The 23,417-nt window shown below is 42.9% G+C and overlaps 1 protein-coding gene across 2 annotated transcripts in view; it reads left to right on the top strand.

The window, feature by feature from the left end:
• The window catches only part of ARHGAP20 (Rho GTPase activating protein 20), a 96,391-nt gene that overhangs the window by 38,499 nt on the left and 34,475 nt on the right, over positions 1 to 23,417 (top strand). For both annotated transcript variants that reach the window (XM_073339232.1, XM_073339238.1), the window contains exons 3-7: positions 5,421 to 5,591; positions 12,569 to 12,718; positions 15,076 to 15,117; positions 16,726 to 16,810; positions 21,839 to 21,916. In XM_073339232.1, coding sequence (XP_073195333.1) covers positions 5,421 to 5,591; positions 12,569 to 12,718; positions 15,076 to 15,117; positions 16,726 to 16,810; positions 21,839 to 21,916 — 526 coding nt within the window. The remainder of the gene's footprint in view (positions 1 to 5,420; positions 5,592 to 12,568; positions 12,719 to 15,075; positions 15,118 to 16,725; positions 16,811 to 21,838; positions 21,917 to 23,417) is intronic.

Here is a 23,417-nt window from a genome sequence, read left to right as displayed (position 1 = left end):
TTACTCAACAGATGCGATGTTAAGTGTTTGTGTAGAGTACAATACTAATATTTTGCTCTGTTTCCCTTGTGAATAAACATTAAAAACTGCATCTCTGTTGCACTCTGAATGAAAATAAACATCTCAGTACTTACATCGTAAAGATATGGTTAGCTCGGAAACGCTCATGACAGCCATGGGGGTTAGAAACATTGGTTGGCTGTGTTTTTGTGCTTCCTAGTAAAGAAGCTGTCCTAATGAAGTGGGCATTGAGATGTTTGTTTTCATACTGAGTGCAATGTCATTGTATCTTTCAACAGTTAGCTGATTCTTCATGCTGACTCTGAGTAGCCCCTACACCTCAGATTGTAAAGCTCTTTAAAATGATGCTGAACAGGTGCATATTTTGATTCATTTAAAAATAGCAAGTGAAATCCAGGCTGTCCTGAAGCCAATGGAAAAATGTCCATTAACTTCAGTGGGGCCAGGATTTCACCCCATCATTTGAATTCATCCTTGAATAATTCAAAGAACAGCTTTGTGGACTTTCTTCAAACTTTGCAGCAAACTTCACCTCTTGACTAAGAACATGCTTTGGAAATTTCTGCTGCAAAGATAATATGTTTTGAAAGTAATAAGCAACTGACAATAGAGAGTTAGAATGGAAATGCCATCTGAACCTTAACAATAGCATTACAGAAGCAATGCTACACAAAGAGAAACAAGTTTAGATGTTCTCTTTGAAGGATATCTTTCTAGGAAAAATGGAATTGGATATTGCAGTAAACAGAATTTGTCTGCCAAACAGATTACTAGAAAGTTGACTATTCTATTATTTTTTAAAAAACTGTAGTAATAAAAGTAACCAGTCATAAAATAATTTGTAAAAGAACAGGGGAAAAGTCTTTTTAAAATAATTCTCAGCCATTGATCTACCAAGAAAGCAATAATGCCCTCATTGAAAAGTGATCAGTGATTTTTGAGTATGTCTATTAAAAGTAGCCTAATTTTCAGAGATGAGCATTCCAAGGTGTACCAAGCTGATCAACCAAAAACTGAGGGTCCAAAATAACCACTCATTTAAGAAAATTTAGGCCTACAAGTATAGTTAAACTGTGTATTTTAATGATTTTCTGACATGAAAGAATGCCAGTACAGTGGAACTTTGGTTTCATTCATCTCCTGTAACAGGAACAGTTCAACTATATGGATCAAAAATTACTTTCCAAAAGATATTTGTGTCAATGCTGGAGAGTTTTCCGTTCCCTCGCTATCGTTGGTCAGTGGGGCTTTTGGTTATAAGGGGCCAATTGAAAGTAATGTCTTTGATTTTTCTTTGTTTTCAAAGAATGTCACCTTTGTTTAGTGCCACTGGTAAGCAGTGTTGCAGCATGTGGGAATGCTGATTGGGTGAAAAAGAGCCATGATAGTCAACGTGCAGGTCCCATTTGGATAAATACCTAGGGAGGTGGTAGAATCTCCTTCCTTAGAGGTTTTTAAGGTCAGGCTTGACAAAGCCCTGGCTGGGATGATTTAACTGGGAATTGGTCCTGCTTTGAGCAGGGGGTTGGACTAGATGACCTTCTGGGGTCCCTTCCAACCCTGAGATTCTATGATTCTATGAAATAGCTTAGGTTTTTGCATGTCTTCAAACTAGAAACAAATATAATCTGCCTGACCTCCAACAGCATTGACATGCCTAATAGAACTTTCTCTGTTTACCTGCATGATGGAGTTTTTTGCTACTATGCCGTATTGTGATTTGGGAAGTTCTCTGGTTTCTGAATCTGAGGTGGTGGTCATTCCACTACAATGATCAAAATGCATCTTGCCCATATTGAGCCATACAAGCCTGATCCTGAAGGGTGCCTTAGATTCATTTATAGGTTAAATAGGAATAATTCATAATAATAAGGGCTTCAGTTATGTATGATTTTCATGGACTAGAGGTGGGCAAGTTGCCCGAGGTGCAGTTCCGGTCCCTGGTTTTCCGGTACTCAGTCTTGAGCCACTTAATCTGGTCCCTACATTGGTCACTGAACCAGTTAATTTATAACCCAGCCAGCTTCTGAGAGGTATAGAGAGGACAAAGGAAGTTGACCCATAGGACTGTGGGATACTTTTGGTAGACTCCCAGGACCTGCGTTGGAGGGGGCTGCATTTACAGTGTAAAGTAATAGGGCTCGAATATTGGATATTGACTGGCTTGACTCTGGCTCAAATCCTCCACCCCCACAGGGTCCGAGCCAGAGTCAGAGATATGTATGTGGATGGAATGGGAATTTGGGCTCGAGTCTGAGTCTGAGCCCAGGTTTGCATTTCAGTTTCTGCATTCCCCTAAGGGTATGTCTACATGGCAATTAAATGCCCACAGCTAGGCCTGTCAGCTGACTCAGGCTACGGGGCTGTTTAAGTGCAGTGTAGATATTCGGGCTCAGGCTGGAGCCCGTGCTCTGGAACCCTCTGCCCTCATGGGGTTCTAGAGCCCGGCTGAAGCCTGAGCCTGAACATCTGTAGCCCGAGACCTGCGAGACTGAATCAGCTGACATGAGCCACTTGCAGGTGGTTAGTTGCAGTGTAGACATACCCTCACAGGTTTATGTTTGGTTTGGTTATAATAACATAAAAGCATGTTTTTATTCTAACAATTGTCATTACTCACTTCAAAGATAAGTGGGTGTTGCGTCTGCATCGCGTCCACCCTGATGGAGAAACTCCGCCAGCCCAAAGCATTAATCATTTCTGCTTCATTTTCTGGACTGAACACTAGATGAGTGAGTTTATATAATGGAGTCCCTGATAACATGGCCGCAAGTGTTTTAATATGCTGAATAACCAAAGTCCGAGGACTTCAAAGGACAGGAGTCGATGAAATGGTTCTCGAGTGTTTCCACAGTTGCCCTCCCCTGAAGTAGTGAAAATCCCGTTTTGAAGCGCTTAACCCAATGTTCAGATCTGACCTGACTGAAAATCCTGGAATATCACAACTCTTGGTGTGTGGTTGTTTAGGTGACAACTTGAGGATACTCCCTGTGTCTGAGGTAATAACTTCTCCTGGTTCTAAATACATTCCAATACTGAGCCCTCAGTACTGTGTTACGATAGAGTTTCTCAACAGAAGGGTCACAAACAGTGGTCACAGCCACCCAAGGGTGCTGGAACAATTTGTATATTGGGGATGCTGAAAGCCATTCAACCAAACTGTAAATCCTGCATATGATGGAAACCACTTCAAACCAGGGGGTGCGACAGCAGCCCCAACACCTGTAGTTCCAGCACCTATGCAGCCACCTTGCTCTCCCCCTGTTACCAGATGGGGTCGGGGTGTGTGTGTTTGGGAGAGGAGTACTGGATAAGGGTTGGGAACCGCTGTGCTAAGTGTTTGACGGGTAAGGAGATTGGTCCCTTACTGGGTGCCCTTGACACCCTTCAGTATTACTGGAGAGGATGTTGTGCTGTGCTGCAGCTCTGACCCTGAGAAGGAATTCTGGCTTAGCTACCATTACTTCAGGGGGCTCCTGAGCAGCCCACGCTGGCACAGCCCTTGGAGAGGGTTCAGCATTCTCTCCTGCTCCCCTTGCCTGCCCAGCTAGCTGGCTAGTTCAGGGTGAATAGGGCCATGCCCTTTTTGGGCAGTTAATGCCTATAGGGGCCCTAGGAAGGAGCAGGGTTGGCAGCACTCCCAAGCCACGCTGTGGCTGGCCCCTGTCTGGGGAGAAGGTGGGGCTGAAGAGTGGCTCATTGCACCCTCCCTCACCTTGCCCACTCACATAGTGACCTGCCTACGGTTGCATTATACTAATGTGAGCTCTTTCTTCTCTCACCCCCGCATCTTTTGACACCCCCTACCGCATAGGAAGGATTAGGCCCCACTCCCACAGTAACTTTTTAAATTTTTTGCATTGTTCATTTTTAAAGCTCCTGCTCCTCCCTTTCTCCCCCTTGCCTAGAGGGGAGTTGAAAGTGGAGGGAAACTCCCAAAAAAATGAAGGAATGATTTTTAAAAATGCAGGTCTTCAGCCACGACTAGGCTAAATATGGACATTCCCTGGCAGCTCCTCACCGCCTCCTTGCAGATCAGTGAAAGTGAGTCACGCTCACTAGGCTGATCAAAGTGCTTGTCCTTTCAGCACCAGCTGTCGGATTTCCTAAATCAGCATTACTGCTGAAGCCCTCCAAGTAATCCAAGTGTAGGCAAGGGGTTACAAACACAGGGAAGCAGCCAGATTGTGCAAGAGATTTGGGAAGGCCTGTGACCTTATTTGAGAACACTTTCTCTGCTTGCAGTCTTCTTCTTCCCGGTCTCTCCTGTGGCTATCCTCTTACAAGGTCCATCCTTCTGCCGCTGACGTCAGTAGGAGTTCGCCATCGCTTTCGATAGGAGCAGGAACAGGCTTAGTCGGAAAACTCTTTACTTCTGCTTTGCTCTGCCCCGTTTGTTCATAGCAAAATAAAAGGCCACACACCCTGGCATGCATTTTTCAAAAGTGCTGAGCACCCTCAATTCCAGTTGAAGTAACTGGGAGCTGCAGGTGCTCAGCATTGCTGAGAATCAGGCCCTATCTGCATCACATGTATTTCACGTTCTCTGCAGTGGCAACAGGATTGGGTAACAGATATAGAATTATATCTTGCAAGAGGCTGAGCACCTTCTGAATGGTACTGAATATCTTTAACCGCTGCTGGCTTCACTGGGAACTAAGGCTGCTCAGTGCCTCCTGGAGAAACTCATCATCTTGTAGGAATGGAAACTTGGCTTTATTAATATATAGGGAGTTACACTTGTAAAGAGCCAATGCAAAATGACCTTTTCTGAATCAGTTTGAAAACTCTGCCATGAATTTACAACAAGGATCTGACCATAAACTATTGATATGAGTGATAAATGCAATGGGAAATAATTTAGACTTGGTTAATAAAACAGTATTAAAGGCAAGCTGCCAAATTCTGTGTAGTTTAGGTCTTACATTATACATACTTTGAAAGTTGCATGGTCTGTCACTAGTACATCCTGACCTGATTGATTCATGTTTATTTTTTCAGTATTGGTCACTGTGACTCTGAATAACTTTCTAAAATTGCAAACTCATACTGAAAGTCCCACACACAAAGGTGTGCTCAGATGTTCCCTGCTCCAAGGAACATTCATTTATGGGGAACCTACAATACGTGCAGTATTTTGTTAATAGTCTGATACAGAGTTGCAGGGGTTGTGTTTTAAATTATTTGCTAAATTGCTAACAATGTGCTTGGTGCTGTACAAGATGCATGGGTGACAGTGCTGCTAAGCTATGCAAAGCAAAAGTCAGCGTCCCTGTAATATTTTAGTTCATCTGTGAATTAATTAAATGTTCTGTCTTTACAGCAATTAGTGTGGGAAATCTCTGCCATTCTTTGTTATCTATGATATGCTGATTTTCTTTCCTTTGTTCCTGCTGCAGGGAAAGCTGTTTCTCCCCAATCAGTCCAGAAGCATGTCCCCTCGTGCAGTCCTTTATCTGCCCCAACAGAGCCTTTGTACTTGATGGTCATGTGCAGTTGAAGACGGGCCTTCAGACCCAGGAACGGCACCTTTTCCTCTTCACAGACATCCTTGTTGTTGCCAAGTCCAAGTAAGTATCATTCCTAAGGGAATACTCTTGCAGAGCAGCATCCCTCCTCAGTGCAGCATCCCGTGAATTTCCCTAATTGCTATCTTCAGTAGTGAATCTTCCCTGGATTTCATGAGAGCTTCTTAGTCTGCCAATGGGAATTGAGCTCCTAACTCCCTTAAGTTCTTTTGTACACTCACAAATCAGTCAATCAATCCAGACGAGAGTATGGTAAAGGAATCATGAACATGTATGTTAATTCAATGTGGGTGGGTATTTTAGAAGTGGTGTCTTAAGGTGAGCGTGGGAATATTGTGTAGTAGATAGAGTGGGCATTAAGCATCTTGAGTTCCATTCCCAGCTCTGTCTGTAGCCGGCTGTCCAAACGCTGACAAGTCATTTAAGCGTTTTGGATCTCAGTTAATTCATTTGAGAAATGTGTATAATACCACTACCTACATCACATGGTGTTAAAGATTTAATACATGTCTGGGAAGTCATTTGATATCCTCAAACGATTAACATTTCTATGGAAAATTTAATATTATGGTATTACAGTGAGCATTTCTGTCCTCTTTGAATTATCTTCCATATACTGTTTCTGGTGCAGCAAAGTAGAAGGTGGTAGTATTGAGGAGTCTGGGTAGCTGTTCATGTGTAATCAGGCTTGTTGTTGAGCTCAGATTATTCACTCTACCATTCACAATTAAATCAAATTTACAAGATGGATCTAGCATGCTAGCCTCTTGCAGCAGTTGTGGTTTAAGGCAAATCTTGAGTGTGCTTTTACTTGTTTATGCATTAAGGAAAAATAGGGTCCCACTGTGCTGGGTTCTGCATAAGCAGTGTACTAACTCATGTATGGAGTAACTTACTCCATGTGTATTTATTATTTTTAGTAGATTTGTATTACCATAGTGCCTACATGGCCTCTAGGAAATGGTAGCTGAATACACAGCACTTAATTTAACATGGAGGAAAGTCTAAAATTTCTGAAGGAGTTGAAAAAATGTGTGTTTTTCTATGTGTGAATTTGATACAAGTTAAACCAGCTCAAAGTAATTTAGGGTTTAAAGAGGAATAAATGGAGCGAGACTCTGGTAATAAGAAAATGATCCTCCTTTTCTACTGGTTGTTAAAGATAGTAATAAGAACAGTATTTTGAATATTACTTGGTGTGTCTTGACGTACCAATTGGGATATGATCTCTCAAGCTGTTCTATCAGCAATTAATATTTGAATCCTCTATCGCAAATGGGCACTATTTAAACACTCAGCAGCTGCCAAAAGTTATCATGCAGTATTATCTGAGATACTGTAGTTATTTCCTATTCTAAGTAGTATATAGGGGAAACCTGGGGTGTATCATGTACCAACATATGTTGATAAATGTTGACTTCTTAACGTCTGATGTGAACTTAAGACTGTGTGGTGCGCCAGAGTAAAATTTGAACTGAAATGAGGATCCTGTTGAATTTGACTCAGCTACAAAATTATTTCCCAAAAATGGCTAATCTGTAATATTCTTCTGTGTTAAGTACTTGCCTAGTTTTGGGGGCTGCATGTGTCTAAGACAGCAAACTACAGTCCGTGGGCCACATCCAGCCCATGGGACCGTCCTGCCCGGCCCCTGAGCTCTCGGCCGGGGAGGCTACTCCGCCCCCTCCCTTGCTATTCTCCCTCCTCCACAGCTATGCCGCCGCACTGACAACACTCTGGCTCGCCGCTCCTGTTGGGCAAAGTGGCTGGCTCTGGCAGGGTAAGGGGGTGGGGAGCGGGGGGTTGGATAAGGGGCAGGGGGTCCCGAGGGACAGACGGGGACAGGGAGCAGGGGGCGGTTGGATGGGGTGGAGATTCTGGGGGGGGCGATCAGGGGATGGGGAGTAGGGGGGGCGGTTAGGGGCAGGGGTCCTGGGAGGGGGCGGTCGGGGTCAAGGAGCAGGGGGGGTTGGATGGGTCGGGGGTTCTGAGGGGTGTGTAAAGTGGGAAGGGGTGGATGGGGGCAGGGGCCACGCTGTTTGGGGAGGCACAGCCTTCCCTACCCGGCCCTCCATACAGTTGCGCAACGCTGATGTGGCCCTCAGGCCAAAAAGTTTGCCTATCCCTGGTCTAAGAGAAGGCTTTATCTTTCTTTGGACAAGTGTTCATACTCCCCATCATGCTCCCCTTCATATTTATGTTGAGTAGAACCTTCCTTGCATTTTGCATATGTCCTGCTCAAAGTGACTAAGAATGGCAGTATTAAGAACTTTAGGGTTATTTGTTGGTTTGTGTCCGCTTTTATGCAAAGCATTGATTTAAGCAACTTGTTCCCTACCTTTTACTCATTTCCCCCTTCTCCCGCCCCTTTGTCCCCCAAGCCTCCGATTCTATAGAATCTGAGCACAGGATTTTGTATATAAAGGAGGGAGAGGTTTAAGGAACAGAAGATACTGCTTCGCTTCACTACGTGATATGTGGTCCTCTTTGAATCTAGGCACATACTTTCTCTATGGAGCTGGTCTGGAAGTAGAAGGCTCCCTGTGTCACAAAGACAAATCACTATCTTATTCTGTTTCCTATCACTCATGCAGAACTAGCTCTCTCACTAGTATGACTCCAGCTTGGTTTTCTCATATCCCAGAGCACTTGCATAACAGACCTTGCATTCAAGGTGTGTGTGAGAGGGAAGGAGTTGAGGAGAGAAAGCATTGGTGAGAGACCTGGGAAAGGTGAAAGAAAGAGACTGGGAACATCCAGATAAGGAGGCTGTGTGTTTCCTGTGCCTGTAATAAAGGATTAGGAGCCAGGAATACCCTAGTTTCTAACAGAGCCACTGATTTATTTTTATCACCTTGGATGAGGTAATTTGAGCTCTTTGTGTCTCATTTAACCCACATATAAGATTGGGTACAATGCAAAATTTGATTCTGTGAATAAACTGTCCTGGCTCTTACGTAAGGAAAAAATCCAAGCTTTATGGTGAGTTGTTGGTTTTTTTTTTTTTTTAAACCCAGACAATCAAGTTATATTTACCGCCTCTCAAGAAAATTGAGATAATTTTGAGGCAATTTTCTTCTGCTGAGCACCAAGTTGCTCAATCTGGACTGGAGGTAAAGAGACTAGTTGATGCCCAGTATGTAATGGATGCCTCGCTCAGCAGGGAAAAGCAATTGAATGGCTTGTTGGCATTGTGGATAAAACTCAGTTTTTTAGAATGTGTACATATCAAGATGGAAAGCATTTGTTGTGTTTATGTAACACAATGCCACCAAAACCCCGTGCACACTCTGAATACAGAAGGCATCCTATTTCGCAACCATCAGACAACATCCTGTATTTCAACCAAAGGTTGGAATTTCACTGACTGTGATCCCACCAGCAGTCACTCTTCCTGCTGACGGCTTTTGATGCCACACAGAAGAATCAGATCCCTCTTTAGGCTGACCCAGTTTTATGCAAGAGCTGCAGTCTCAGATAGATAGTAATCCACTTATCAAGTGAGGCAAACTCCACAGCAACAATATCCAGGCAATACTTTACAGAGCTACAAAGTCAGCTTGTTAAAAGCAAAATAACTCTGAGAGGGCCACACAAGGGTCCCTTTCAGCTACTTTCACTATCGCCAAAGTGGAATATCAAAGCCTTAAACTTAGTCCATAATTGTGCTATCTAGTGTGACCAGATATCCTGATTTTATAGGGACAATCCCGATATTTGGGGCTTTGTCTTATATAAGCACCTATTACCCCTGACCCCCGTCCCGATTTTTCACTCTTGCTGTCTGGTCACCCTAGCTATATCTTTGGGCACACACAAATGCTCCTGTTCTGCTGCAGCCACATGAGGATTTAAGCCATGTTTACTCACTGTTGGTCAGCTGTAACTCCACAGCTGATAGTTTACAGGTGTTTCTCCTCTGCCAGCCTTGTGAAAGGAGAACGTATGAGAATCCAGATATATTGAGATGAGGGGGAAAAGAGAATACGCTAGTTAGCTGATTGAAAGATCCGTGATCTCCAAACTAACGTTTCTAGGTGCATTGTGTTGGTAGTGAGTTCCTTACCTTACACATTTGTTGCCATGTGCCAACAGCTACAGATATTTTAATGCAGTTTGTGTCTTTCTGTTTTTAACAAAGATTTCTAATGATTGCTCACAGGTGTGTTGGATGGGAATGTAGAGATAGAAGATTCTCCCTCAACACACACATTTGGTTACTGTTCTGAAGTCTGGCTGCTTTGGGGGAAATTAGTAGGAGGGTAAATAAATGAAATGATGATAGCAATTTCCCAATGGATCCATTAACACTTTTGTCAGAAGTACCTATTAAGGAGATTAACTAACCTAGTGAGAAGTTAATCTTCCATCTGTTAATAGCAGCAAGGTACTGAATTGGCATTTACTGAAAGCAAAAGGAACTAGATTTGCCACGCTGGTATGAGATGGTGTACCTGCACATTCATGTAGGGCCCAGTTGTGCACCATCTAAAGTCAGCAGTTTTGCTTCGCTAGGAGCAGGATGGTGTCCTATATCCGCAATGTAAAAACAAGCATATTTTGGAATGATGTCAATTTATGTTCTTGAAAAGAAAATCAATCTCTCCTTATGCCAGTCAGTCTCTTCCCTCCCCATTGGTTAATATTAAGTTTTGATGATAGTTGATTCTGAACTGACCAGAAAACTGATATTTGGCAAGAGTCTCACAACTGGGTGCCTAAAGTTAGGCTCTAATGACAGTATTTAAGCACTTAAATAAGTGGCGTAATGTTCAAAAGTGCTCACCTCTCTCTGACTGCAGAAAGGACCTGGCAGATGGGGATGAAAATGCGGGGGAGGGCTGCCTGTGAATGCGGGGACAAAGGGATAGGAGGGGGAGAGAGGAGAATTACTGAGATTCAGTGGGTGGGGAGCCAGCTCCAGTCTGGGAAGGAGGGTCCGGGGGATTCCTACCTGCTCTACAGTCCAATCCTGGGGGCTGCAATGGTGGGCACCACTCTTGTGTCCGATTTTACACAGAGGTGGAGCCCGCACAGTATTTCCATTGCAAAGGCACCAGAGCTCCCTGGTTCCACTGGCCCATGGATGACGTAACACTTCTCTGGCTCTGTTGACTTTAATGGGAGCGACTTAGTGTTCAGCATGTCTGAAAACCAGGCCACTTACTCAGGTACCTAAATATGGATAATAGTTGACAACTCTGGCTAACCCAGGCAGATGGTGGGGAATTTACACCATGGACTCCACTCCACCAATTCTGGTCAGTAAAGCATCTCTGTGTTGTGTGAGCCCCTGCCAACATTCACGCTTGGTTTTGTGGGGATCCAGCATTGTGTGCTGTAAATGTTGAGAGAGTAACATACTAGGCAAAGTTTGCACTTTACCAGAAAATGGAAAAGGAAAGACTGGACCAAAAAATGAATTCCTGATGTAGCGCTGCAGGTGTCACTGGAGTTACACCAGAGAGAACTTTATTTTATTAGATCTTATGCTTAGTCCGTTAGACTTCACTCCGACACTTGTATTTGTAAATTTTTAAACAGTTCAGTCCAAGGTCACACTATGCACAATTACTCAATATTTTTGACAGTAGCTCTTACTTGCTCTGTAAAAAAAAAAAAATCCAATCATTTTATGAGCAAATAGAATCAAGTATTACAGATTTAAGAAAGGTCAGATGCACAGTGGGTTACGAATCTTTATGGCAGAATAAAAATAAAGATATGATTTTAATATGTAACTTCAAAATATTCTACAGACATTCTACTTCTTTATGCTAGTGGCTGTAGAGATATGCATGCAGGATCCTTTTTACATTCATCTGTGGATATTCACATTAATGCCGGGTCATCTGTGGTGCAGTATCCAGCTGTCGCGGTTTTCAGAATTTAAACTGAAGACATCAGAAATCAGAGCAGTGTGAATTGAGCACAATCCTTGTAAACCCATGAGGTTCAAGTCCTGTTCCATTTCAGACTTAAATAGTTCAATCTGACCTAAATTAAATACCTTGTAAATGAGACTAACCCTGAAGAAGGTATTCCAGATCCTCCACAGTTCTAAAACTGGTTTCAGAGTAACAGCTGTGTTAGTCTGTATTCGCAAAAAGAAAAGGAGTACTTGTGGCACCTTAGAGACTAACCAATTTATTTGAGCATAAGCTTTCGTGAGCTACAGCTCACTTCATCGGATGCGTACTGTGGAAAGTGTAGAAGATCTTATTATATACACACAGCATGAAAAAATACCTCGTCCCACCCCACTCTCCTGCTGGTAATAGCTTATCTAAAGTGACCACTCTCCTTATGATGTGTATGATAATCAAGTTGGGCCATTTCCAACACAAATCCAGGTTTTCTCACCCCCTCCTCCCCCCCCCCCCCACAAACTCACTCTCCTGCTGGTAATAGCTTATCCAAAGTGACCACTCTCCTTACAATACGTTTATTTAGTGTATGTATTTATAGAGCACTAATCACCATAATATCTATGCACCATCCCCATTCACCTTCACCATGGTGAGCTGAGATCATGTACTCTTGTTTGCAGTGCTTGGCTTAAAACATCCTGGTGGCAGGCAGGGCAAATTCTGGGAAGGGCCCTCATCTCTTGAAATCTCTTTCCCTGCTTGTCCAGAAGAGGTGGCGTTGGACTTTGTAAACCCATCTGTTAACTCGGCCTTTTGCCTGTGGGGTGGTGGTGATTACAGTGCTTGCTTGTAGTGACTGTGGGTTACATCTATAGAGTTGAGTTTGCTGATATCAGCTAATTTTTTATGCTTTTAATAATTTCGATATAGTGCAGGGCTAGGACAGCCAAGAGACATCTGCTTGTGGAATGGAAAGTAAATTGTATTTATCTATAAGCAGAGAAGCCCAATAAAAGATTGTATTTCTCTAACTGAAGAAGTATAGTCTCTCCATTAGCTCTGATGGAAGTTACACGTCAGCAACACCGTATTTAATAAGTTGGGTTTCTCTGTTTTCGTGTGTCTCATAGCTGGCATTTCTGCCAACAGGTCACCATCTCATTTCAAACTAAAGAGCCAAGTGCGTCTCTGTGAGATGTGGACGGCATCCTGCATGGAAGAGGTCTATGAGGGCAGCACTAACCCGGAAAGGTCCTTCGTTATAGGCTGGCCCACCACCAACTGTGTTGCTAATTTTAGGTAGGAATTGAAATGTGTATTTCCTGCTTTATTAAATTTAGGTAGGTTAGTAATGTAATAAAAATATTACAACTGACGTATTGTCTACGCACAGGCCTGGAAGTCAGGATCTCCATAGCTCCGACATAGATTCCCTCTGTTGCCTTGAGACAAGTCAGCTAACCTCTTTGCCTCAGTTTCCAGATCTCAAAAAGAGTGGCAGTGGTACTTACCTAGCTCTTATGGGTGCGGAGAAAATTGAAGATTTGGCAAAGTGCTGTATGATTTGTGTTGTGTACGTGCTTGGTGTTAACTGTCTGTCTTGGTTTTTAAAATACATTTCTGTAAATACCTTGACTACTTAGTAATTATTGAACAGGCACAGCCAGGCTGTGTCAGCCCTTTCCAGGGGTCAAAGAGTCTATCATATGCACCTGCGAAGGGGCGGAGTTTGCATTGAGTGCAAGCAAGAATCATTCAGTAATATGTTGACCCAGTTCTCTTTTTTTAAACTCTGCCAGAGAAAATAAGTTCAAAATTCCTCCTAAAACAGAAACTCTGAATATTAACAGGCATGAGCATTTAAATCTGCTTCTGCACAGTTTTTGTTGTGAGGGCACACTAGGGCCATTAAGGCAGTTTTGGCCATTAGGTCAATTTTAGTCTCTGCAGAAAGGCCAACGGAGGAGATCTTTGCCCAATAAATCTATGTTGCCCAGCTAAGATAATTGGGCTGAGTACTGGAAACTGGATTTTTCCCCTTAATGGAGAGCAAGAGATGAGACCTGTAGTTCTGTTTTTATATCACATTGTCTGTAACCCAAGAGACTGTTCTGCATAAACTGTTCTCTGTAGTACTGACTGTTTTTTTTTTAACAGAATAGGTCTGAAACAAAGCTGAAATTTCGATTTAATTAAACTCTTGCCAATAAAAATGAGCTTTGATTTAGAGACAGTAGCCTATCCTTTAAAGCTAGAAGGAAATAGTCTGGTGTGACAGTGACAGCCTAGTCAAAAGGGAGTCCTAGATTGTATGTAAGTGGAGTGATTTCATGTCCAGTGGTAAATAGGAGATCTGAAGAGTTTTATACAAGTCACTAAGTAGAGATAAGTTACAAGAGAATCTGCCACGCAATGAAACCAAAACCAAAGTTCAAATGTTTATCAAGTGTTTATTCCTGAAGGAGGAAAATTGACCAGGGATTATAGTTCCCTAAATAGCAACCTCAAAAATTTGGAGAACTGATTTTCAAAAGCAGCAGTGGGAAAAATCTTTTCTTCATCGAGGGCATTGATTTAGATCAAGAAAGTTTGAAGTAAAATTAGGTTAGGCTCCTTATTACTGTAATTATCCTAATAAAAGAACAATCATACATATAACTGGATAGCTTAGTACACTTCAAAGTGTATGGGTGAGATAAAAGTTAAAAAATCTTGTTTAAAATGGGTCCTCAGTCCTCACTGGGGCCTTTTAAGTACTAACCTACTGTAAACAATTAATAAGACAAAGCAACAGAATGGGAGGAGCTTCACCAATCTTTATACCAGCAATACCCTTAAACTCAGGAATCAAACACCTATGTGTAAAGTTATCCTGTTTTTTGTTTGCATTTTAGCAGCCTGTAGCTTAGGAGCCTAACTTTGTTTCCATTGACTTCATTGGCAAACTTTAACTTCTGTGGTGAAAAATTGAACGCTAGGACTTTACCCCGATACAGATAATATTTTTTCAATTTGCAAGGAAGCAGGCTTTCACTGAAAGTTGCAAATCATGTCAGAAGTTGTCAAGGACTCCCCTTAGACAGTTGCCCCATGGTGTAGGTTTGCTTCAGGTTTACAGAAAACAAATTAACACTGAACTCAAAATAGCCACCTGGGCATTAAAGACTATTATTTGTTGTGGACTTTCACAGAGATCCAGAGCAAATGCTGTCAAGGTTAGACGCCTGACTGGTTACTTGGGTTAGGGCAGAGAGAGAGAGTGAGCCTTTCCTGTCTTGGCTTCACCCAGAACTGGTCCCTAGTAGAAGTAACCAGTCCTTTTAATCTGGTCTGCTTGGCCCTGATTGGCCTCTACCTTCTCCTGGCTCTTCTAGGCACCAGAGGACCAACTCTGTCTGGTTCTCTCTTGGCAACCTTTGGAGCTCTGAACTCACTGCTCTCCCCTTCCAACAGGACAACTCCTTAGGACAGGGGCCAGCTCTAGGGGTCAGTAAGAGCCTGGTCACTCTGCCACAACAGTTCTTTAACAGTTGCTTGTTGTTCGTGGATATGCCAGTGAATCTCTATGCTCGTCCATCTTGGTTCTTATTGGTTTTACTTTGGCACTTGCATGCTGGCTGACTTCTATATTTGTCACTGTTTTGTAATCCTTGCAGTTCCCCAGAGCAGAAGGAAAAGTGGCTCTCTTCCTTGCAAAGGTACTTTTATTTTCCTACTTTTATAATAATCATAGAAGAGATGGAAAAGACTCATTCACTCATCAAAACTATCTGTTGCTAATGCAGGATTGTTCCCTATAGTGGACTTTCCAGTAAGAATGGGCAAAATCCATGCTAGTTTTGGTTTTTCCAAACCTAATCAGTCAAGGGGGATTTTGGGGAAGGCTTGAGTACATGGATCTGGTTCTGTCCCATTTCAAATAGAGATGAGCAGAAACTTCATTGGCTGGGATTTTGTATTCCAAGTCAAAGTTCTAGGAGTTCAGATCTGCGTCTGTTTGTCTGTCTCCCCAGAGTTCATGGGTTGGGGGTGGATCAATCATTCTTACTTGGAATTATTTAGACTTCCCACTTGTTTTGTCCAGTTGTTTTAAATGTTCTAAGCAATGGGGCTTCAACCAGCTCCCTTAGGAGACTATTTTACAGCCTAATGCATCTTGGTGATGGGAAGTTTCTTCTGGTATTTGGCATAAATTTACCCATTCTTAATTTCATCCCATTCCCCTTAGTGATGTCACCCTGTATCGTCCTCAAATACAGCTCCTCTCCTTCCTTGCTATTTGTGCACCCTATTTATCCTTTGGCAATTGTCAATGGTCCCAGGTCGACACTGGATTATCCCATAATGATGACGATTTAATGTACCAGTCACTGGGTTTATCCTCACTTGTTAGGGTAGTTTCCTCCCTTTGAGCTGGATCTCTCCCTCCAACAGCAAAACCCATGAGAGAAAGAAAGCTGCACAAAGGAGTCCCCTGTGAGGATTGTCCTGACCGGTTGGAAATAGACCACAGGTCCCACCAGTGCCATTGGAGTGGAGGTCATGTACCACTGTATGGCTGGCTCTGTGCCACCAGCTGCTCTGGCCCTGGTCCCTGGCAGTGAGGCTCCAGTGGGGGCTGTGTTACCAGGACCTCTTCTACCCACAGATGATCCCCAGGACCCTCCTAGGGGGGATCCCTGCCACGGAGGGGGCTTTGCGGAAAAGGTAGTGCAGCCCTGGGATGCGTATTTTTCTATTGGGGAATCTCCATCAGGTGGAGGAGTGGTATTCCCAGATCTATGGGGCACCCTCCAAATAATCTGGGGCAAGGAGAGGGCAGTGGTGTGGAAATGACCGAGACCCCACTTCTGTCCAGAAGAGAGGGAGACCCATGTGTGGACCGATTTCCTTCGTATGCAAATCTGAGGGAAATGATTGGGCCCTTTACTACCAGAAGGATGCTTTTTATTTTGGTGGGCTGCCCAAAAAGCAAACCATTGTGAAAGCAGCATCCATTTAAGTTTGAGCATTTAAGTTTCAGAGGGGCTTTAAACCTTGCTTGTCTATTGCTTATACTGGTTTCCACCACCTATCAGCTTTATTCATGCAAAAGTGTAATATTTTATTGGAAACCCTGGTCAGCATCCAAATGGAATATTATTCTAACAACATAGATGCATCATTTCCCCCTAAGAGCTTTGTGCATATGATAACCTTGCAATCAACTCTCTTCTTTATACAGTATTATTTGGGTTACTAAATCAAAATATTACCAATTTTGTTAATAACAATGAAAATGGTGTGGTCTTTGCTTGTTTTGTTAGTCGAATCAAAGAAGAAAAAGAAAAAGACTATCCCAAGAGCATTCCGCTGAAGATCATTGCGAAGGATGTTGGCAATTGTGCATATGTAAGTGTTCCTGTGCTGAAAAAGGGGATTAAGATTTAATTGGAAAAGACCTGAGTGGTGCTGAGCACCCATAATTCCAAATGACATCAGTGGGAGTTTAGGGCCCCAGCCCCGCTCAGGATCCAGCCCACTATAACAAATAGGGCCATGGTGAATAATGAGCTGAACATGAGCTCCCCCTGTGATGCTGTGGCCAAAAGGAGTAATGTGATCTTTGGATGAATAAACAGGAGAATCATTTTACCTTTATATGTGGCATGGATGCATCCGTGTCTAGAATTCTGTCCCCAGTTCTGGTGCCCACAATTCAAAAAGGATGTTGATAAATTGGAGAGGGTGCAGAGAACAGAACAGCCACAAGAATGATTAAAGGATTGGAGCGTAAGAACGGCCATATTGGGTCAGATCAATGGTCCATCTAGCCCAGTATCCTGGCTAGATCCCAGTATCAGTGGCCAATGCCAGATGCTTCACAGGGAATGAACAGAACAGGTAATCATTGAGAGATCAATCCCCTGTCATTCACTCCCAGCTTCTGGCAAACAGAAGCTAGGAACACTGAGAGCATGGGATTGCGTCCCTGACCATCCTGGCTAATGGCCATTGATGGACCTATCCTCCATGAACTTATCTAATTCTTTTTTGAACCCTGTTGTAGTTTTGGCCTTCACAACATCCCTTGGCAACAAGTTCCACAGGTTGACTGTGTGTTGTTTTGTTTGAAGCTGTTGCCTATTAATTTCATTGGTGACCCCTAGTTCTTGTGTTGTGTAAAGAAGTAAACAGCACTTCCTTATTCACTTCTATCATATCCCCCTTAGTCGTGTCTTTTCCAAGCTGAAAAGTCTGTCTTTTAATCTCTCCTTATATGGAAGCTGTTCCATACCCCCTAATCATTTTTGTTGCCCTTCTCCTGTACCATTTCCAATTCTAATATATTTTTTTAATGGGGTGACTAGATCAGCACATAGTATTCAAGATGTGGACATATCATTGATTTAAATAGAGGCATTATGATATTTTCTGTCTTATTATCTGTCCCTTTCCTAACATTCTGTTACCTTTTTTGACTGCTGCTGCACATTGAGTGGATGTTTTCAGAGAACTATCCACCGTGACTCTAAGATCTCTCTTGAGTGGTAACAGCTAATTTAGATCCCATAATTTTGTATGTATAGTTGGGATTGTTTTCCAGTGTGCATTACTTTGCATTTATTATGATTTTAAGGAAAACATGCCTTATAACAGGGTTTCTCAAACTTCATTGCACCATTGGTCCTGCTTTGAGCAGGGGGTTGGACTAGATGACCTTCTGGGGTCCCTTCCAACCCTGATATTCTATGATTCTATGATTCTATGCCCCCTTCCTGACAACAAAAAATAGTACATGACCCTGGGAAGGAGGACTGAAGCCTGAGCCCCACCGCCCAGGGTAGGCAGGCCAAAGCCCAAGCCCCGCCACTCTGGGGGGCACCAAAGCTTGAGGGCTTCCGCCCTGGGTGGTGGAGCTTGGACCTTGACTTCAGTCCCAGCCCCCAGCAAGTCTAATGCTAGCCCTTGTGACCCTATTGGGGTCCCAAACCACAGTTTGAGAACCATTGCCTTATAGCGATAGACTCAAGGAGGTCAGTCTATTTAGCTTAAAAAAGAGAAGGTTACAGGATGACGTGGGGAACAAATATTTAACGGGGTCTTCAGTCTAGCAGAGAAAGGTATAATGTGATCCAATGGCTGGAAGGTGAAGCTAGAGAAATTCAGACGGGAAATAAGGTGTACATTTTTAACAGTGAGGACAATTAACCATTGGAACAGTTTACCAAGAGTCATGGTGAATTTCCTCCATCAGTGACAAATCTTTAATCAAGATTGAATATTTTTCTGAAAGATGTGCTCTAGAAATTATTTTGGGGAAGTCCTATGGCCTGTGCTGTACAGGAGGTCAGACTAGATGATCACAGGGATCATCTTTCTAGCCCTGGAATCTATGAATCTGTGAAACATTTCCTCTCTATTCAAGACATGCAGTCATGTCTTAAAAATACTGTTCTGGAACAGAAACACTTTCATGGATCAAGTGCACATCTCAATAAGTAGAAAGCAAAGCTGGAGAGTCTACAGTTCAGAGCAATCCTTCTGAAGTAGTTTAGACGTTGGCCCCTTCAGAGACGCTCTGGTTTTACTCTCAGGTCTGATTTAGATACAAAGTTGTACTGATTCATCTGAAAGGGTGATTTTTGTACTGATTTAGTTAAACTGATATGACTTGATGCATGGACACTGTTAAATCAATTTAAATCTGGCTTCCATCAGCTTACCCATGGATCAGTGTTCATATCGCACTCCCCGCCAGTATCCGGCCCAAGCCGGGAAAGCTAATGATTCAACCAGCGGGCCAAATTCGTTGGTGAATCCTGGTCACATGCCACCTGAGGCACATAGCTCATATGCTAAGACCTGTATCAATACGTTTTCAGGAAAAAACTAAACTGATACAACAAATTTTAAATCAATATAAGAATGCCCACATTGGGGGTTGCACCATTTTAACTTGTTTTTACCCAATTTAAGTTGAACAAGTTCACTTTCTGTATGTAGACAAGCGTTCCAAGAAACACTAGCATCCATAGATCCGTCCATCCATCCTGTCTGTTTTTATCCTCTCCCCTCTAAATGCTGCTTTAAAAATCTGTGTTTTATGTTCAAGAGCCTAAAAGGCAGTTGCTGAGGCAATTTGTTTTTGTAGAAGTAAGTCCCTTAAGGAGACTTTTCTACCAGAAGAGGCAATCTGCAGTTGTTAGAATACTATACTGAATAAGTCCAGACATAAAGTATTCCCCCTTCCATGGGAAATCATTGAGAGCACAACAGCTAGAATTACTGGATCCCTAAACCCAATGTTAATAGTGATGCAAACAGTGGCAGTTTGGGTTGAAGGAAGTAAATCAAGCTGTGCTCAGATATTTCTGAAAAGGGGTCTATGAATCTTTTGTGTGTTCAGAGTGGGGCAATAGTTCAGAACCTTTCTGGCTAAAATTAGTTCATGAGCCAGAGTTGGGTGCCCGAGCCTGATCGTCCTGGAAATGAAATACAGCAATCTAGATATTATCAGTGATGAAGTAAAGGCATAGCAGATGGAAACTTCATAATCTAAATACGTCTTATGATGCTACGGTCTCTTGTGTACTAAAGGAGCTGGGGGTCCCAGGGAATTGTTTCATTTTGGGTGAGGAGGGACATGTAGCACAAAAATATTTTATTATATTCTAGCCCAAAGCAAAATGTATGCAAATGTGTTGACCTACTCCTAAGTGCCAGATGCCATTGCTTTGGGGAAATGTTAAATTTTTTATGGTCTGAGCATTCAGATACATCCTGAAGCAAATATACAGTATTCTCACTACTTTCCTTTGATTGCCATGGCAGCTTGTTACTATCAGGGGCTTAGACAGAAGGACATTCCAGATCTTTTATTTAAGGCAAAATGTCATGGGTTTGTTTTATCTGGAAATGTTGTGTCCAATTTAAAACTGATGTGCTGTATGTGTCAGCAGGGTCTAGCAAACTGATTCTGGGCAAGGAGTCAAGAGTTCAAATCCCAGGTTTGACACCTACTCTCGCTGTGACACTGGACCTCTGTGACTCTTTTCCCCCCATCTGTAAAATGGGGTCAGTAACACTTATCTACCTCTCAGGGGTATTGAGAATTAATTAGGTCATGCTTGTACAGTGTGTGTGTGAAATGTAGTGCTCTGGGTAAGGCTACATCTACTCTAGAAGTGTTAAAGCAGCACAGCTGCATCAGAGCCACTGTAGCACTTCTGGTAAAGACTCTCTAAGGCGACGGGAGAGAGCTCTCCGATCAGCTTAATTGCTCCATTCCCCATGAGAAGCGGTAGCTATGTTGGTGGAGAAGCTCTCCTGCCGACATAGCGCTGTCTACACCGGCCTGAGTGACGTAAGTTATACCGAAGTAAGTTCTAGTGCAGACAAGGTCTAAGTATTTTTTGCTGGGAGCTGGGTAAGAGGCAAGGGCATAACGATTGATTGCAATGGGCTGGAGGGAGGACTTGAAGATAAGATTAGAAACCATGTGTCAGGGTAACATAAAATATAAGACACGTCATGGAGGATGTTCCCCTCAAAAGGCAGGAATAATATTGATGTCCAGCAGTCAGTGATACTGGTGTTGCAATATCATTCAAGGAAGAACAGCTTCCAGGAAGCAGGACTTCCAGGAATGATTAAAATCAAAGCACAGCAGTGCATACAGAAGAGGGACTTCAAGGTGGTCAGAGTGCTCAGCTCATCCCCTGTGTCAAACCAATGTTCTCTTTCTATTCATTATACACATCGCTTCCTGAATAGGGATAGTATGTTTCATATTGTTTATCAGTAAGTTTGGAGTACGTTATGGAGGTAAAAATATGACTGGATTAGAGATTCCTGAGAGGAAGCATTTCTGCTATCAAACAGAATTTGGCTTTGATGCATATACATGGGAAGTGGGTGATGGATAGAGATGTCACTACTACTATCCTCTCTGGCTAGATGTGCAGTAGAAAAGTGAGTTATTAAATGTTAATACACTGACCATTTGTTCCATTGAACGCACGCACTTTATCCATTCTGAAGTGTTCCATTCTCTCCTTCTTATATCTATATGTCCGTGCATTAATGCACCTTTTATTTGTCTTGTGTAGAGGGAAAGTGCAGTTCTTAGCGGCTGATTCAGCTGTGTGTTTTAATGCAGGAGTCTCAACCATGAAATCATAACCAACCTGCCCTTCCCATATCGGTGTTTGGAAAGTGGGGCTGGGTCCAGGTATGGACAGGTCTGAGAGCTTGTTCTTATGCACAAAAAGTACATATTGTTTATTAGTGAACATCTTTACAGAGTATCTTGCACGGAGTGTTTTTTCAGCACTGTAATTTACTACTATTCTTGTACGAAGTCATTTGGAGGCTGTTCTTGGCAAACACTGTAGTCTAGAATGCCAATTTTCTTTTCCCTTTTTTTTCTCTCCACAGTCGAAAACGCTCACTGTAACCAATGCTGATACAGTGAATGATGTGATTCTCACAGCCCTGCAGCAGCTGGGGATTAATGTAAGTCCTTACAATCAGATTTGATGACTTTATTTATTTATTTATTTATTTATCATCAAATCTTTACTTTTTACCCAAATTGAAGACATTGACACCAATTACATCGGTTACCATAAGAGACCAGTGATTCTTAACTGCCTTGGAGGCACATATTAGTATAGTGCTTTTCATCTACAGATCACCAAATGCATTACAGGTATTGAGAGAGCCTCCCAACACCCCAATGAGATACATCCCGCATTTGTGGTAGTTATTAAATTTATTTTGCAGATGGGTGAAGTGAGGTGATCACAAGTTAAGAGCTCCATACAACTCCTGTTGAAGACTGAAATTCACCTTGGGAGTTGGCTCTGGCCTTATTGGCCTGATTTGTTTTCAAAGTTGGACGTGCACAATTACATTTGCAAATATGCGTGTACGGCTGTGTGCCTAAATCTCACATCCAAGTACTGCTCTTTGATATCTAAACTGGGTAGTTATCTGCATGTCCTCTTTGGTGTGGAATTGCATGTGTAACACCGACAGGTCCCGGTGGTTGGTGGGTGGGATTGAACCTGGGACCTCTGGAGCTAAATGCATGAGCCCCTACTGCATGAGCTAAACGCCAACTGGCTGTTAGCTAAGGTGGTAGAGCAGACTCATTAATCTCTCTCTAAGTGGTCTCGGTGCCACTAGATGGGACACAACACCACACCCAGTAGGTGTGTGGATTACATGCTTCCCCTAGCTGAGGAAGCGCGTCCCAAGCTTCAGAGACTTCCCAGTTGAAATTCAAGACGAGCCCCCACTTGTAACGCCGACAGAGCCCAGTCATTGGTGGGCGAGATCGAACCTGGGACCGCTGAAGCTTAGTGCATGAGCCTTTACTGGATGAGCTAAAAGCCACATGGCCCTTAGCTAAGGCTGTATAGCAGACTCATTAATCTCTAAGTGGTCTCAATGCCATTAGATCAAATAGAGCACCACACCCAGGAGGTGTGTGGGTTACACATGCACCTACATTGGAAGTTTTTCCTTAATGACTTGTCCAAGACCACACAGTGAGCGTCAGGGTCAGGAATAGATGTCAGGAGTTCTGACTTCCCTATCCCTCTTCTCTCACTATTTTTCAAAGTGTCTCTGACCTGTACTGGCAGTAGTGGAAGTCTGTGGATGAGCGTTCACTGACTGGGTGGTTAATTTCCTTCTTTCAAGTGGAACAAAAATAGAAATAATGTTAAGTGAAAGATTACAGCTCTTCAGATATAAGCCTTTTAAAAATGGTTTTGTCGTGTGTGTGTGTCCGTGTGTGTGTCCGTGTCCTGAAACTTGGATCCGGCCAAGGTGCTCTCAGCAAAGGTTCAATTATGGAATGTTAAGTATGGCTGAATGCCACCTTCATGTTCCCTTGGGTTTGCAAAGGGTCCCGACACGATTTAGAGCAACTTTAGGGCCGCTGTAATTTACACCAGCTGTTGGGACTTCCAAGGGACTATTCTGATGGCCAGGGATTTCTTGAGCA

This window comes from Lepidochelys kempii, chromosome 1, assembly GCF_965140265.1.
Source record: "Lepidochelys kempii isolate rLepKem1 chromosome 1, rLepKem1.hap2, whole genome shotgun sequence".
Classification (NCBI taxonomy): Eukaryota; Metazoa; Chordata; order Testudines; family Cheloniidae; genus Lepidochelys; species Lepidochelys kempii.
Note: the sequence above shows the minus strand (reverse complement) of the source record. Positions and strands in the feature narration are given on the sequence as shown.